Consider the following 16203-nt stretch of genomic DNA (forward strand, 5'->3'; position numbering starts at 1 on the left):
GCTGAGCTGTGGCCGTACCCTGTGCCTTGGTTTTAATCCTCTATCTACTCTACCGAACCTTGTATATACCAAACTTGAGTTGTGGAAAATTAGAGCGCTTGCGCAAATGAATGAAAGGAAGGGGCTTCCAATGCCGTAGCCAAGGAGACGACGTAGCAGACAACCGACAGTCGGGCCGGTCCTTATCAACAAAATTCCTTGTTTTGTATTTAAATTATCCACACTGGACATTTCCCACTATATAATTTCAAAGTTATAACATCAGGGACAACCCCTTGATAAGCGTTAAGCAGGAGGTGGAGTTTAGCAGTGACCGTAGATCTGCTTTAGTTGCAAACACCATTGGCTTTCATTACGACTACTCGCCATTCATGAAGACAGGTGAGCCAAGCTAATATTAATTTACAATTTTCTTCCATTTTTCCAGATCATTCACTCTTCATTCAATTTCATCTATTTCTCTCTGCTATTACGTTTTAATTTGCCATTTGCATGTTCGGTTTCTCAAATTTAAAAATTTTTTCATAAACTCATTGATATCATCACTTTGACATTTGAAACCCTAACTTTTTGCCATTGTGCCGGTGCATGTAGTTTAGTTGTGATGCAAAAAAATCTAATTAGACGCAACAAAAATTTAACTAGGATATAATTTCAAATTAATAACAATAACTAAAATGTTTAATCAAATATTTTAGTTTTTAATTTTTTTTCTGATTGTAATTTTTGAAACTTGATAATCATAAAATAAAAATTAAGATTTAAACAATAATTTCACATTAAATTTTAAATATATATGATAAAGTTATAATGATTCATTTTTTATTTGTCGATTATTTTCCATAATTTTATTAAATGTATTTAAAATAAAAATCCTAAGTTGCCATTTATCCTGAGAAAGAATGTAAAGAATAGGAGTATTAGTGCTAAGAAAACGTGATGAATTTCAAAAAGAAATATCCTAAGATATTTTTGTATTGCAAATTATGTAATATATTTTTAATTTGCATTATAGGCAAGTTTTCTTCTATTTCCGTTATAAACAGATTTTATTAGTTAAGTAAATTTTTAGTTTCAAAAATGCATTCTTCTGATAACTGATAATAAATAAATTTGTTGTATAATTTAAATAATTTTATTATTTTTAACAAAACTTAATTTTTAATACTAATAAATAAGTATGTATATTAACAAATTTTTTTTATAACTTATAATATTTAGCAATTTTTCCTTATTTTTTTTCTGCAAAAAAAATTCGGTGTTTAAACAGTTGCTTTTAAATTATAGTGACAAAGAATGTTATAAATATATTAACTACAATATAGGTAATTCAAAGATAATGTACTTGAATAAAAAAAAAAATTATAAATTTTATCTTCTTTGAATGTTTGTACAATTTTTAAATATTAACAAATATTATGGAGTTTCAATTTATTAATTGCAGTTAAAATTTTCATTACATTCTTGTTTACGATAAAAATATGAAATGGTACTTATGTATATAGATATAAAGATGTTAAAGTAGGTAGGTGTCATTGTATGACTAATTCTCTTCTATTATTATTATTATAAACAGATCAAAACCTTCAAAATTCGTAAAAAATGCATCTTTCTAGACACATTATGCAAAACGTTTTTAATTAGCAACAACAATTTGTTGAAATAACAAAAAATGTATATAATAAGAAAATTTGATTGTCAAGAACAGTTTCACCAACTCTGATTAAGAGGTAATCAATGATTAAAGCCATAGTTTAATAACTCACTATTTTTCGCTTAAGGATTTAATAACTGATTAACTCCTTATCAGAATTGATGAAACTGGACTTTAATATTGTTACATTATTAATAATTATTCTTATTAATTTTCTCTAATTTTTACTTACCTACATAATAAGAACATAATTATGTGTCTAAGTTAAAAGGAACCTATCGTTTGAAAACAAGTTTTTGAGAAAACTACTGCAAAAGTTAACAAGTCGATATTGGTGCGCTTGCGCGTTACTTTGGCTTAAAACTCGTTATTCCGGGGGGTTCGATATTACATATTCATTACGAATATGATATTAGAATTTCAAAATGGCGTATTCAATATGGCGGAAGAATTTTAAAAAATCGTTCAAGTTTCAATATAATCACACTGAAACCTAAGGGTTCCGTACATGAAACGAACTTATTTAGAATAAAAACAGATTTGTAAAAAATGTAAACTTTGCATGTCAAAAAATGTAAGTTGAACATGGAGAAAGAATTTTTCAGAAAATTCGGAAATTGTTCCTCCATGTTTCGCTTAAACTGTCGATTATTGTACGTCACGTTTCTTTTAACTGTCCAAGAATGATTAAACTGTTAACGTTTTTACATATATGTACAGACGAAAAATCATATGCGCGGAGAATTGAATGCACGAACTTAAAGTTTATAAATCATAAACCTAACTATAGCGATCAGTCTTTTCTTATTATTTATAAATTCCGCTACTAATTAAAATTAAAATAAAGAAAAAAAAATTTTAAATGCTACCTATAGGTAATAAATTTTTTATTTAAAAGTAAAAATTAATGTGATTATTGTAAATAAACTAAAATTAAATTTTTTTTTAAATTGGGAGTAAATATAATGCGATAATGCCCAGCACGTGACAGTGCCCGGTAGGAAGGCCATAAATGTGGAAGGGTGGATTGCGCTTTGCAAGCAGATGAAAAAGAGGGTAGGTGGGTAGCCTGGCACCAGCCATGCATAACTGAGACCAGGTGCATGCTCGATATGCTTTTACAATTTACATATTGCTTTTGTATGTTACCTTTAGTGTCAGGACGTTTAGAACAGTTTTGTTTAAAACTTGCTTCCGAAAAGTGAAAGTTTAGCTTAGTTTTTTTATTTACATTTTTATTCAAATTTAACTCTTCATATAAATATTTTACTGATAATAATAATTAAATGCTATTACTTATTTGCTCAACAAATTATAAAAATTGATAAGATATAATTATGAAGGAAATTAAAAATATCTTTCATGGAAACATGATTATGAAGTATAAATACGAACTAGAAAATGAAATTAATATTTAAAAAATTAGTTTAGAATTGCATTAAAATTGGAATATTTTGAAATTCCTTTGTTATTTTAAGGAACTAGAAGATGATTTCAGTGTAATTAACTTTTTGATTGATTTTCTAAATACAAAATTCGCAGATTTTAAGATAATTTTAGAAGGATTAGAAGCATTATCAAAAGCACAATTGGGTTTTTATTTATTTATTATTTTATTAGATATGAGGCATGAATTTATTACTATATTCAAAGACATCTTGGGTCAACCTTAGCATCCCTTTTGGAGTTGTTGCTTAGGGATTTTATATATTTATAAATATTTTCAAGTTGAATTTTAGCTTGATAAATTTTACTCTTTACTCCGGTTGCTATTAACTCCCTAATTTTTTTGTAGTCCACGATTTTTAACAATAAATATATTAGAGGAAATTTTTTTTGAAATTGAAATTTGATACACTTATTTATCACCAAAATCAGTATCGATTACTGAAAAAAATAAATATTCGTTTTCATGTATGAAATGTCTAAAAATGTAGGATTACCTATGTATATATTAATGTGGTTCAAAATGAACTGGGGCCATCCCTAATATAGCAGTAGCCAGGTGTACGTATGATTCTAGCAGATTTTAATACTTATTAGGCCTCTGTTCGTATTTGAGTATATCGAAGAAACGAGGGTTTACAAAGTATGTAATGTATTGATATACATAGATATACGAGCAATGTATATTACCCTCTAATTGCTCTTGTGATCTGAACTTGTTTCACGTTCCATCTAGGTCTCTTGAACCCCTATTCGATGGCGCGTGTTTCATTTTCGTCCCCCTTTTTCTTCTCCCTTGTTACACTTGCGTTTGGTACCTGACATCCGCTGCCACCCCATTCTACCCATACCATTCATATACATATAGAGAAAGGTACACGGGGTATGCGCTAACAACACAAAAGTAAAGTTCTAAAGAGCGCTCATAGTCACGCAGTGACGTGTTTTTTCTGAATGTTTGTTCCTAGCTCTCCCTTTAATCTCTATGCCTAGCCTTAACAGGGATCATTGTCTGCAATACGGTGTCACTATCGTTACAAACATATAATGAAATATCTAAGCTGTAAGTTGACGACCTTTTACGAGTACACCGCCCGTATTTCCATCCGAGTAGGTTAGGTTGCTTGTTGTCAAATATTATTGATCCTCTGTGCAGGATCTAGAGCAGGGGTAAGAAAATGTATTTCTTTCATATCATGAATTGTTATATCATCTTTAGAATTACCTTTTTTAAATCGTTTATCGTACATATTTCATTTTCTCATATGTAATTAAAATTCATTTATTCCTGAGAAATGCTTATTAGTGTAATACACTTTTTTTAAAAAAGAGTTTACAATGTTACTCTTATTTTTTTCTGCAATTGAAAAAAAATATAATCAATCAAAAAATTCCAATGATTTACAAACTATATTTCAAATTTATATTATGTTGGAAATAATATATTAGGCTAGAATTGTCAAATGTAGGTGTATAAATGATAGAAATTAAAAAATAATTTTCTTCAATTTAAATAGGTAAATTACATTCTATTTAGTATATATCTTTCCTAAAAGCGGATTTCATTTACTTTTTGATGTTTATTTACATCTGTTGAGTGTATATTCTGGCACTTACTAAATTTTCTAGGTATTTATATTAAACAATGTTTTTCATTCTATATTCCAGAACCATCGCTTCGGATTCGAGGTGATAGTGATACACCAGGATCCGAAATAGGTGAGGGAGTGATTGCCATGACTACGACAGGAGCTCAGTATGCTTTGGCAGCATCCGCTGGGGCAGGTAATGGTGGAGGTGCCTCTACAGCAGTGGGGGTGGATACCAAACCAAACATTGTCACTTTAACTGCAACTTCCACGGGCAATAGTACTACATGCCAAGCTCAGCCTACACGAGGTCAACAAGTCATTACTGTTGTAACAAGTCCTGATCCATCAAGTCCCAACAGTCTTCAACCCATTCAGGTTTAAATCTTTTGACATTTATTGTTTTTTCTTACTAACCCTTTCCAATGGCATAGTCTCAAGAAATGTTTATTTTTCTTTCTGACCTAATATTTGAAAAAGTAGAATTTTCATGAAAATATCGAATTCGATATATGCATATCTACTATTGGCATCAAATATTACGGAGATAAGTGAAACGAACCATCTGCCTTTAAACATTGATAAAAACTGTTGGTTCATTTGATTTTTATCAACTTTCTGCTTGCTTTTTAATAATGGTGAATTTTGTTTTTATTATAATAGCTACTAGTCCAGGATACACTTGATTCCACAGCAGATTCTTCAAACGGTTCTTCGAGTACACCAGCTCACGTAACAGCCCAAGTAGTGGTTAATACTGCTCATGCTGGACAGCATACTCTTGTAGATCCTGACGTCACTTCCACGTCTGCTGGTACAATTGTTAGTGGTTCACCGCATTACATAACTGTTACAGGTAAGAAAAAAATGTTTATTAATAAATTACATTAATTGAAAAAATAAGTTCCATCGCCCTCTGAAATACCTTTTTTATACTTGAATTTTTTACGAATGGTGTTTGAATGTTAAGATTTTCATTTTATTATTAATTTGTCAACTAATGTTGACTTTTATTATATTTTAGTAAATTAAGTAGATATGTAGTTTTTGAGTAGAAATTTGACCCTTTCCATGCTGCCTTTAAACACAACACGCACTTGACACTGACTACGCTAGGAACCAGCGATTCTTCATCCTACGCTTCCCTCACAACAGCAGTAGGTGAGGGTAGTCTAAGATCGGCATGATTATTATGAATATAAATGTTTAGATTTTTTGTTTCATTCCATAAAATCACTCTTAAATTTGTGTATAAACGTTATAAGATTAGGAACCGATGTTTCCGACATTAACTCTAACTCAGGTTAAATCATTAGTTACTTAATCAAAATTTACTTTTAGAAAGTTTGCTAGTCATTTAATTTTCTAGTTTTTTTTTTTTTTTTTTTTTTTTTCTCTTAAGGTTTATAAACTTCTTTATTAAATATTTCTACACATAAGGATTAGCAAATTATTTTACAAATATGTGAATGGCTGAGTAAGGTTTGGCTTGATAAAACACTGTTGAAGAATGTCTTTTAAGAAGTAATTTTAATTTATTTGAAGAAAAAGTTACACCATCTGTTTTAGTGGCTGGTGCTCCTGAAGCAGTGGGGTCCGATTCAGTTTCACATCCAACTTATGTTCAATATGTTGAAGAAGATGGATCCGCGTATATTCCGACGAATGGGCAGATGTAATTTTTTTGATTATTTTTTATTTCTTACAACATTTAGATTCTATTGCATACATTATATATGTTTTATAGGACATATCCTGTGTATGCTGTTGGCGAGGCAGGTACAATGTATACACCATCTTCCAGTCAGTATTTCACATCCGCTACGACACCAGTAACTTACGCACAGGTAAGTTCTTAGTTCAACTCCGGCGTAAAGACAAAGTATTGGAGAGAATTAAAAGCAAATGATTAGAGCTTATTTCGCATAACTAACTAACTAACGAAATATAATTACAGGTTCAGGGTTCAAACACAGGACAGTTATTATCACAAGGAAATGGAGCTTATCTTATACAACAGAGCGTTGTTGATGGCGATGCAGCGACTCATGCACTTATTTCAGCTGCAGCAGCTCGTGCCAGCCCACAAACCGACAGTGCGGTCAGTTAATGTTCTCAAATTTGATTTTCTAATGAAATTCCTACACATGATCGTTTCTTTGATTACAAATATGTTATGTTCCTAAAACTAAACATGCACTAACATTTACTAATTTTATAACAAGGAATGACAACTTTTCGCTTTAATGAAATGAAATTCTGCTCCCAAAAATTGCTTATACTTACTCTGAAATTGAGGGATCACAACCAAAAAATGTCATTCACTCGAATACTTCTTTAAACTGATATGGTAATGCATTTGTCCTTTTTCATAACACAGTTTATTATAAATTTTTTAATTGTCGAATGGTTTTTAAACTTTTTAATTGTATAGCCACACAAGAAAAAAAAAAGTTTCTGGCCTGGAGGTTAGACCATATTTACTGTTTGTTATTTGGTACTGTATTGTCGTAATCAAATCCGCAATTTATTTAACCCCATCATGTCAGGTTCTTAATATAACTTGAAAAAAAATAATAAAAATGCCATGCTCTAACTCCTAGGCCGGAATTATTTTTTGTGTTCGTGTGAAGACTTTTTAACGTAGAAAAAAAATTTATTGTGTGGATATATTATTTTTGAAAATTAATGATTTCTTTAACAATATTTAATAGGTATTATTTTTGTTTTTATATATTTTCTAGACATTAAAATTTGCAGTATTAATCAATTATTTTTTGTTATCATACAAGTTGTGGAACATTTTAAATGATTTTTATTTTCTAATTTTTATTAATAATAATAATAATAATAATCCTTTCAATTAAAATATTCTATATTCTTGTGTATTATAAACTGTGCAGTAAAAAATGAAAACCTTTGATTCTATATAAAAATATAGTTTTGCAAATGAGTTAAAGTTTTGTGATAAAAGTGAAATATTATTTTAAAGAAATTAACGTTTAAACTTTTTTAAAAAAATAATGGAAATTTTACAAAGAAAATAGAGTAATATTGCACGTGAAACGTCTGGGTATTAACATAGAAACAGTAAAATGGGCTGTTTAATAGGAGGCAGTGGTTAGCGGTGGTGGAGGGGCATACTTGATCAGCGGCAATACAGGTAGCACTACAGTCAGCGTGGAAGAAGCTGCCGCCGCCGCGAATATGACACATGCTACTAGAGTCTCCCAGGCCACCGTAAGCCATATCGACTCCCCGTTTGTTAGCTACTTTTTATACTAATATGTGTTATTGTTTGCATGAATTTTCATTAACATCTCACACTTTTTAAACTAATCAATTATTCCTATACACGTGTTTGAAACTATACTATACTAATCCTATACACGTGTTTTAAAAAAACGCGTTAACTAATTAATTTTATTATTTGTGAAATAATTATTTTCTCTTAAATTAATTGGTAAATCATTTTTTTTTTTTTTTTAATTTATATAAAAATAAGTATGAATGTAGAATGTCTAAAAAATTGCTATAAATGTTTTTAAAAATGCATAATACTATTTGTTTCATGCAATTTAGGTTTAATTTTTAAATTAACTAAAACTACATTCTTACTATTATTTTTAATTCCGCATGATTTCTACTTTATTTTTTATTAATTTAAACTTTCCACAAAAATATTGCAATTTTTAAATTGTTTTTCAATGATTTTAGTTGATGAAAATTAAAAATTATTGAAGATCAAAAATAAAATCGCATAGCATATGTAAAACGAACTCGCGTTAATTATTTTCCATTATTTTTATAGGTACAATGGTTATTAGAAAATTATGAGACTTCAGATGGAGTATCTCTTCCAAGATCAACACTTTACAATCATTATCTTCGCCATTGCTCGGATAATAAATTAGATCCTGTTAATGCAGCGAGCTTTGGAAAATTAATTCGTTCAGTATTTTTAGGTTTAAGAACTCGACGTTTAGGAACTCGGTGAGATCATTTTTAAATTAGAAAAATAACAGTAATAACTTAGAAAAAGTTAAACAAAAAACTTTTTAAAATTTCAGAGGAAACTCAAAGTACCATTATTATGGTATTCGTGTAAAGCCTAACTCACCATTGATTTTATTAAATGAAGATGGAACTTCACGACAACAAACAACTTCAAATTCTCAGGCCAAGAGATTTAAGTTTGTTAATCAGAAACAAGATCCAGCATATGATGCTAATACGCATTCTAATACGAATATGTCGTCTCATAATTCACCGCCTCAGTATCAACAATATCTTGGAGAAGGGGGCAATGCAATTCCAGAATTTCCAGAAATTATCGTCGGACACGGATCGTCTTTACCGGAAGATTGCACTTTAGAAGATATCGATACATTCCGCAGTATTTATAGAGAGCACTGTGAGGCCTTTCTAGACGCTGTTTTGAATTTTGAGTTTGCTACAATTGAAAGTTTATGGAGGGAATTCTGGCGGAGTCAAGATAATAACAATGGCGATGAATGCGAAGAAGAAAAATATTTGTCAAAGTATGTCTTATTTTATTAAAAGCATAGAAGAAAGATATTATTATTTTTTCGCTTTTTAATCTAATTAAATTTTTAGGACTAAACTCTACCAGATGTGCAAATGTTCCGAAGTGCAAGATTTCATCAGACAAGTGGATTACAACTTTTATCAAAACTTAGTTGAAGTTCTCATGCCTGATGTTTTACGACCTATTCCTAGTAAGCTTATTTCCACATTTAAACAAGTAAAATACACCTTCTTTTGAAATGATAACATTGATAAACTTATTATTAAACTAAGTCATGCATCTACAGTGGTGTCAAATACATATATATATATATATATATATATATATTCTTTTAGATCACATTATAGAACGTAATTCCCATAGTCACCACCAGGCATTTTAAACAAAATATTTAGCTGTTTCTGATCTCATGCATATTTTATTTTGCTTCCTTAAAGAATTGTACAGTCCTAGAAACTTTTTTTAATAAATTGATAAAACATTCATTATTAACAGGTTCACTGACACAATCTATAAGAAACTTTGCCAAAGGTCTTGAATCGTGGTTGACGTCAGCAATGAATGATTGTCCTCAAGAGATGATGCACATAAAGGTTAATATTATGTAAAAAATGTTAACTAAGTTCTATGATATCATTTTTTTTTAATTTTTGAAGCAGTTTTACAATTCTTTTCTATATAGCATTATAAATGATTAACGTAATGTATTACCTTTTTTCCGTAGTTGACAGCAGTATCTGCATTTGCACAAACATTGAGGCGATACACTTCTCTGAATCACTTAGCTCAAGCTGCGCGAGCTGTACTTCAAAATACTAGTCAAATTAATCAGATGTTAACAGATTTAAATCGAGTAGATTTTCACAATGTTCAAGAGCAGGTAACTTTATTTTTTTACTTACACTGTTCATCTATACTATATTCTTTTTTCAGCAAAAAATTACTATACCTTGTTTTAATTGTAGGCATCATGGGTTTGTCAGTGTGACTATACAGTTGTTCAACGTTTAGAAACCGATTTTAAAGTAACACTTCAGCAACAAAATTCTTTGGAACAATGGGCAGTATGGCTGAAAGGAGTGGTAACTCAAGTTCTTAAACCTTACGAGGGTAAACCAACTTTCGCTAAAGCTGCACGTCAGTTTCTTCTTAAGTGGTCATTTTACAGGTAAGATTATTTACATAATTCCTATAGTAAATAATATCAACCAAATATGCATCGCATATTTAAATTTTAGTTCAATGGTTATACGAGATCTCACATTAAGAAGTGCTGCAAGTTTCGGTTCTTTTCATCTAATTCGCTTGCTGTATGATGAGTACATGTTTTTCTTAATTGAACATCAGGTTGCTGTAGCTACAGGAACAACTCCCATTGCAGTAATGGGCGATGTGAGTTTTTTTTTCTTAAAATATTACTTATGAATTGCAGATTTTAACATTATAGATGACATATTATTTTGATGAGCAATGTATGTATATGGTAAATGTATACTTATACATTTAAACTAATCTCAACTAGTCTCCAACTGCACAAGAGACTTGCGCACTATAATAATTCAAACCCTCTTGGCGAGGATTTAAGACAACATCTAGCTTTGATATTCTTTTTCTTTGAAATAAATATACTTAATATTTTTATTTTATTTGATGTTAGACGCTTAGGCAAATTTTCGTGCTCATCGTGAATTTTTAGAGCGCCTCGCTCTAAAGAGAGGATATATGAAAAAAGTACATTCTTCTATTGCATCTAATCTCTCAATTTCTAATAACTAACATAAAAATTTTTTATTTTAGAAAAACCAAAGTCCACCTGTTTTCTATACTTTTGGAACAACTACAAATGGAGGTACTTTTATTCATAATTAAATAAATTTAACCCTCTACTTATACAAGTGAACGTTATTGTCAAAAAAATGTGAAATCCAATGCGTAGGTGAGGATTATATGGTCTATAGATGAGTTCAGAATAGGCATGTAAATATTCGTGTAACACGACGGTCTGAAAAGATTTCGATTCGCATTAGTCGAGCGTTTACTATTCTGGACTTACCTTATACTTCCAAAGTGAAAGTAAATCAGTATAGAATTTTTAAATTCATAAAAATGACACACATCTTAACAGAACAATATTGTTGTGGCTAGAATCTAGTTAGGATACATGCCACCAGTCTGTGTGTTTTGTTCAGTTCAGTTCAGTTATAGAGAATTGCATTAAATTATTGTTAAAGATTTTTTTTCTTCTTTTATTTTCAATTAAAATTTAAATTGAATACCATTTCTAGAATAATTGATAAAAATAAATTACGACAGTTTGTTTATTTTAATTATCTGATCTTTCAGATTCAAATCCAACCAAACGTATTAAAATGAGCTAACTGCACACTTTGCACTCTGGAATAGTAGGAAGTTGATAGAAGTGAAGGAGCTCACAAAAATCGAACAGGCCTATTATACTTATACATACATATACTAGTCTAGTAAGTTAATATTTTATATATAAAAAGTGGATAATTTATTGTGACTCTATGAGGGTTAACACATAATAATAGCCTACTTAAAATAGGCTTTTTTCGGAAAAGTTTAAAATAAGAATTACAAATTCTTTTATTTTAACAATCAAATGTTATATATGAGGAAAAATAATTTTGCAATAGATTCAAACCAAATTGTTCATTAGTATACTATTTCAAATGAAACAATCTTAATGTATATACACGGGACCATGAACTCATCATGTCCAATACATACCTACCTTAATATAAGCATAATATTATTTATCTTATCAATTTTAAGTATTAACATTTTTCTTCTCAAATTACGTTTTTATTTAACGTTTAATCAATTGATGTTTTTACTTTTATAATAAACATGAGTTCTCATTGTAAAAAGTATTGTTTAAAATGTGACTATTTTAGTGGTTACTAAAGTGATTTAAAAAATAAAAAAAAATACTGATGTGAATTTTCACGTAATATAAAAGTGTACTTGTTTTGAAGAGGACGTAATTATCTGAGCTTATTTTTGTATGGGCAAAGTGAAACAAAAATATGCAGAAAGATATATAGATTTTTTTTATAAATTATCTATTATTTAAAATTTAATAATAAATCACATGTTTTATTAGAAAAGTGAATAACTAATTCATAAAATGCAAAAATTTATATTTCAAAATTTCACCTATTTTAATGAACATTTTAATTTACAAAATTCCATTTCACTAAGCTTAGTTTAATAACTAGAAGTTCCGGCAACCAAATTTACACTTATTATTTAAGTCCAATGAAATTTTCGTTTAACGAAAATTTTCAACATTTTACATTAAATAGTATTTTTTGGAAGAAATTAATAAAGAATTAAATTTTGGTCCTATATAAATTCTATTAAAAAATAATTCTCTAAACATTAATTATTTGTGAATTTTTTGCGCCTTGTTTTTCTTATACATTTCTGAATAATTAGGTATTTTTAATGTATTTGCTATTAACTTCACTTTATAAAATATAATAAATTTATTGATTTTCTAGGTATTTACTTAAATAAATTTTTTAAAAAATTATTACAATTACTCATTAAGTTATTTTTTTTCCTTAAAATTATACATTTCTTAGTGAAGTTAATGGTACATAGGAATTCCTAAATATTCTACATCTGTTTTAGTAAATTTTATTTAAGATTTTAATGGGAGACAACATTCTGATCTATATGAAGTATTTATTTTAAATTGTTAAAAAAAACTAGAATGTTTTTAATGTTAATTTTTCGCTAGGAATTCAATTATCAAAAAGTGAAAAGATGTTCAAAACTGATGGCTGAAACAATATTGCAAACAAACCAATTTGTAGAAATCAGATTTCTAAAAATGAAATCGTTCGTTCTCAAAGTAAATATTTTTTAAATTTAAGCAACCAAATTTTTGGAAAAATATACAAAAAAAGAAGGTTTCATATGACAATTTAGAAGAGGTCCTTCATATATCTGAAAATGACATCAAAGTCTTCCCTTAACCACATATTTTCATCTAGGAAATAATTGTACATGAATTTATGTAACTTAAATTATACTTTACATTATTTGATTTTTATTGTGTAAAAAATATTACAATTTGTAATGCTTAGTCTAAGTTTACATAGAAAATAACTATATTTCAAATATCGATCATGTAGGATTTAGTGGTTATTTATTAGACTAATTTCCGATTTCGTTTAAAACAATATTATTTACGATTCAGTTGAACCCTGATAAATCCAAATTTCTTTTTTGTAAAAGAAAATGCTTCTTAAATTTTTTTTTATTTTCTATATTATTAAACGTTTCATATGTCAAAATGTATAATTTGATTTATCCGGGTTCTACTGTTAAGCGATTTAATTAAATGATAATAATTATATTTTATTATAAAAAATTAACAGCGAACCACAATGAAAATGTATCCGCGTTTTATTTTAAAATTTAGTGACTTAAAAGTATTTATATATACTTAAATTGATTCTATTTATTGAATAATTAAACTTTTTATAATTAACCAAAGACGTATTTTATAAGAACCTCTTATGATTCGGTATTTAAGAATGAATCAATGACTGCACAAACAACGCACCAAGAAATAATTCGTAGTATGCATTTTATTTTTAGAACAAATATAGAAAAAAATAAACTGCATAAAGTTACAATTCCTTAGATTGCGAATTTAGTTAGAAAAAAAATTGTTCAGTAATAATTGGTGTAAATGTTTTTCAAGGTAATTTATACATAATTGTTTAATCCTCACATTAACTTGTGCAACTGATAATAAATAAGATTCCAGTTCTATACAGCATAGTATCCCAAATTTGACCTGAACAAAAAAAAATGCTCTTTATGATTCCGTTGTGAGTAAATTTATTTCGCAAGTTTATGAACTTCTATATACCGTGAAACTCGATTTACTTAAATAAATATCAAAATAAAAATCAGACTTTTGTACCGTACTTTAAATGCATATAAATTTTTTGACAAAATAATATTAATTGCAAACTATTACCATATTAACCGTTGCTATAGCAATTATTTCTTTGCCTTGGCAACGATTGTCATGGTAACATATCATATACTCACCATTGCTATGACAACCGCTATCATAGCAACAGCTACCATATAGTAACGAATAATAAAATAAAATTTTGTTTGTAAGAAAAACGCTTTTGAATATAAAATAAAAATACCTAATATTTAAACGTTATTCAAGTAATAAAAAAAAAATAATTTAGATGGAAAATATAATTTCAATCTCAATTTTGATAACGTATTTTTAATTTATGCAATAAGACGTTTACTGAATGTATAAATGTGTCTAGAAACCAGTCAAACACTGTAGATACTACATATGTTAAGAAACAGGGATTGAATATTAAATATGCGTGCAAAAGATTAATAAAAATGGTCGATTGCACTTAAATAGAGGGAAATCATGTTTCCCTAACTGTAATGAGCTTATAAGTGTAAAAAAAATTATTAAAACCTAAGTGTACCTAAGCGTAAGAACATTATATATATATATAATTCAACTAGATCTTTAATTTCAAGCAAAGAAGAATTCAAATCTCGAGGGATACAAGAAACAGACATGAATAAAGTATAAATTAATGTCATGCTTAATATTATCTGAGTTTGTATAAGGATATTACTTTAAATCTAAAATTTAATTAATATAGATTGCTGAAAAAATTAAGCCCGTCCATTTCATCACTACAACATAATATGTATAAAACATTTTTAAGAAAGGATAATTTTCTTATTACTGCTTTTATTTTAAAATGAAAGATTTTAGTTTTATTATTCTTCAGCTTGGAAATGACAATTTACATATGTATTGACGTATATTGAAACATTTTTCATTAAAACATGTATATATTTATAGTGAGTGAAATGCGAATTTATTATAAAACTTTTTAATTTAAAATAATTTCGTACTTTGCGGAATAATAAAAACATTGAATACGGCCTTAAATATTCCATGTGTAAGAAATGAAAAAAAAAAAATGTTCTACGAAAGGCCTGAGAGATTATGAAAGAGAAAACGTTTTATATTGCTTAAAAAAATATACGTATGGGTGAGAAAAATAATTTCTTTGATACGTATAGAAAATATTTTGATACTTCCGAATTTGCACAAACAGATAACCATTAATTACCGTTTAAATAAGATTATTTTTACTGAATGTAGCTCAAAAAAATAACAATTGTGAATTTTCTATTTGTTAAAAATGTCCAATGACCATATAAGTGTGCAAATCACAAAAATTGACCGAATAATAAATATATGTTTAAAATTAAAACTTTCTTATTATTTGTGACTTGTCATTTTTTGATACGTCCTAAAATTATTATTTTATTGCTTGATAACTCCGTAACCCCCAAGTAACTATTTTTAAGCAAATCCGAACTGAAAAAATATGTAAGACAGGGCAGTCTATATAGATAGTGAATTCCAATAGAAGGACTATCGAATGCACCTAATCAATTTAAATTTATTATTACTAAAGTTTTATATGTCGATTTGTTTTTCGTTTATTTTAATAAAATATTTTAAAGCTTTATTAAAATAAATTTTTAACAAAATAAATGTTTTTTTTATTATTAGCGTTCTATAAAAGTGTATTACAATTATGTATGAGTTGGGAAGAAAATAAATTATCTATTATTCCTAGATTACATTTTTATTTTTAAAAAACAATTTTACATTAAATTTTAGCAAATCCATAAGTTCACAATATATTTTATTGTATTATGATAAAAAAATATAAGACAACCAAAGCAAAAAGAACACAAGTACATGTTTTTGAAATTTAATATTAAAATTGATTTCATTATTAATAATAAAAAAAAAAAATTAAGTAATATTGTTTTATTTCTTGTGCATTTAAATTGGATTAAATCGATACCTACAATTTTTTATCAATTCCTAAAAAGTTTTGATTTGTGAC

At 27.9% G+C, this 16203-nt stretch overlaps 1 protein-coding gene across 4 annotated transcripts; it reads left to right on the top strand.

The window, feature by feature from the left end:
* The first annotated feature begins 120 nt into the window (after positions 1–120).
* On the top strand, positions 121–15555 carry LOC127290712 (DNA-binding protein RFX2). Of its 4 annotated transcripts, none has more exons than XR_007844418.1 (16): positions 121–381; positions 4769–5067; positions 5353–5545; positions 6259–6364; positions 6437–6536; positions 6647–6790; positions 7801–7953; positions 8501–8682; positions 8760–9230; positions 9307–9428; positions 9734–9831; positions 9963–10118; positions 10204–10406; positions 10477–10630; positions 11036–11174; positions 11582–15555. XR_007844418.1 is itself a non-coding variant. In XM_051319469.1 (16 exons), exons 1-16 carry the CDS (start codon positions 372–374, stop codon positions 11614–11616), a joined length of 2478 nt encoding a protein of 825 aa, XP_051175426.1. In that variant the 5' UTR covers positions 121–371; the 3' UTR covers positions 11617–15555. The 4 variants fall into 4 exon arrangements, 3 of the variants coding, with proteins under 3 accessions (XP_051175426.1, XP_051175427.1, XP_051175428.1); XM_051319469.1 differs by having other exon boundaries at positions 11036–11087; XM_051319470.1 differs by having other exon boundaries at positions 7801–7929; positions 11036–11087.
* Positions 15556–16203: the final 648 nt, after the last annotated feature.

This window comes from Leptopilina boulardi, unplaced genomic scaffold (genome assembly GCF_019393585.1).
Source record: "Leptopilina boulardi isolate dan_hultmark-lab unplaced genomic scaffold, ZJU_Lbou_2.1 LbouV2_80, whole genome shotgun sequence".
NCBI lineage: Eukaryota > Metazoa > Arthropoda > Insecta > Hymenoptera > Figitidae > Leptopilina > Leptopilina boulardi.

Coding starts and splice junctions, on each gene's coding strand:
- LOC127290712 (XM_051319469.1), top strand. Junction 5,068..5,352: donor ACAGTCTTCAACCCATTCAG/GTTTAAATCTTT, acceptor TTATTATAATAG/CTACTAGTCCAGGATACACT. Junction 9,832..9,962: donor AAGAGATGATGCACATAAAG/GTTAATATTATG, acceptor TTTTTTCCGTAG/TTGACAGCAGTATCTGCATT.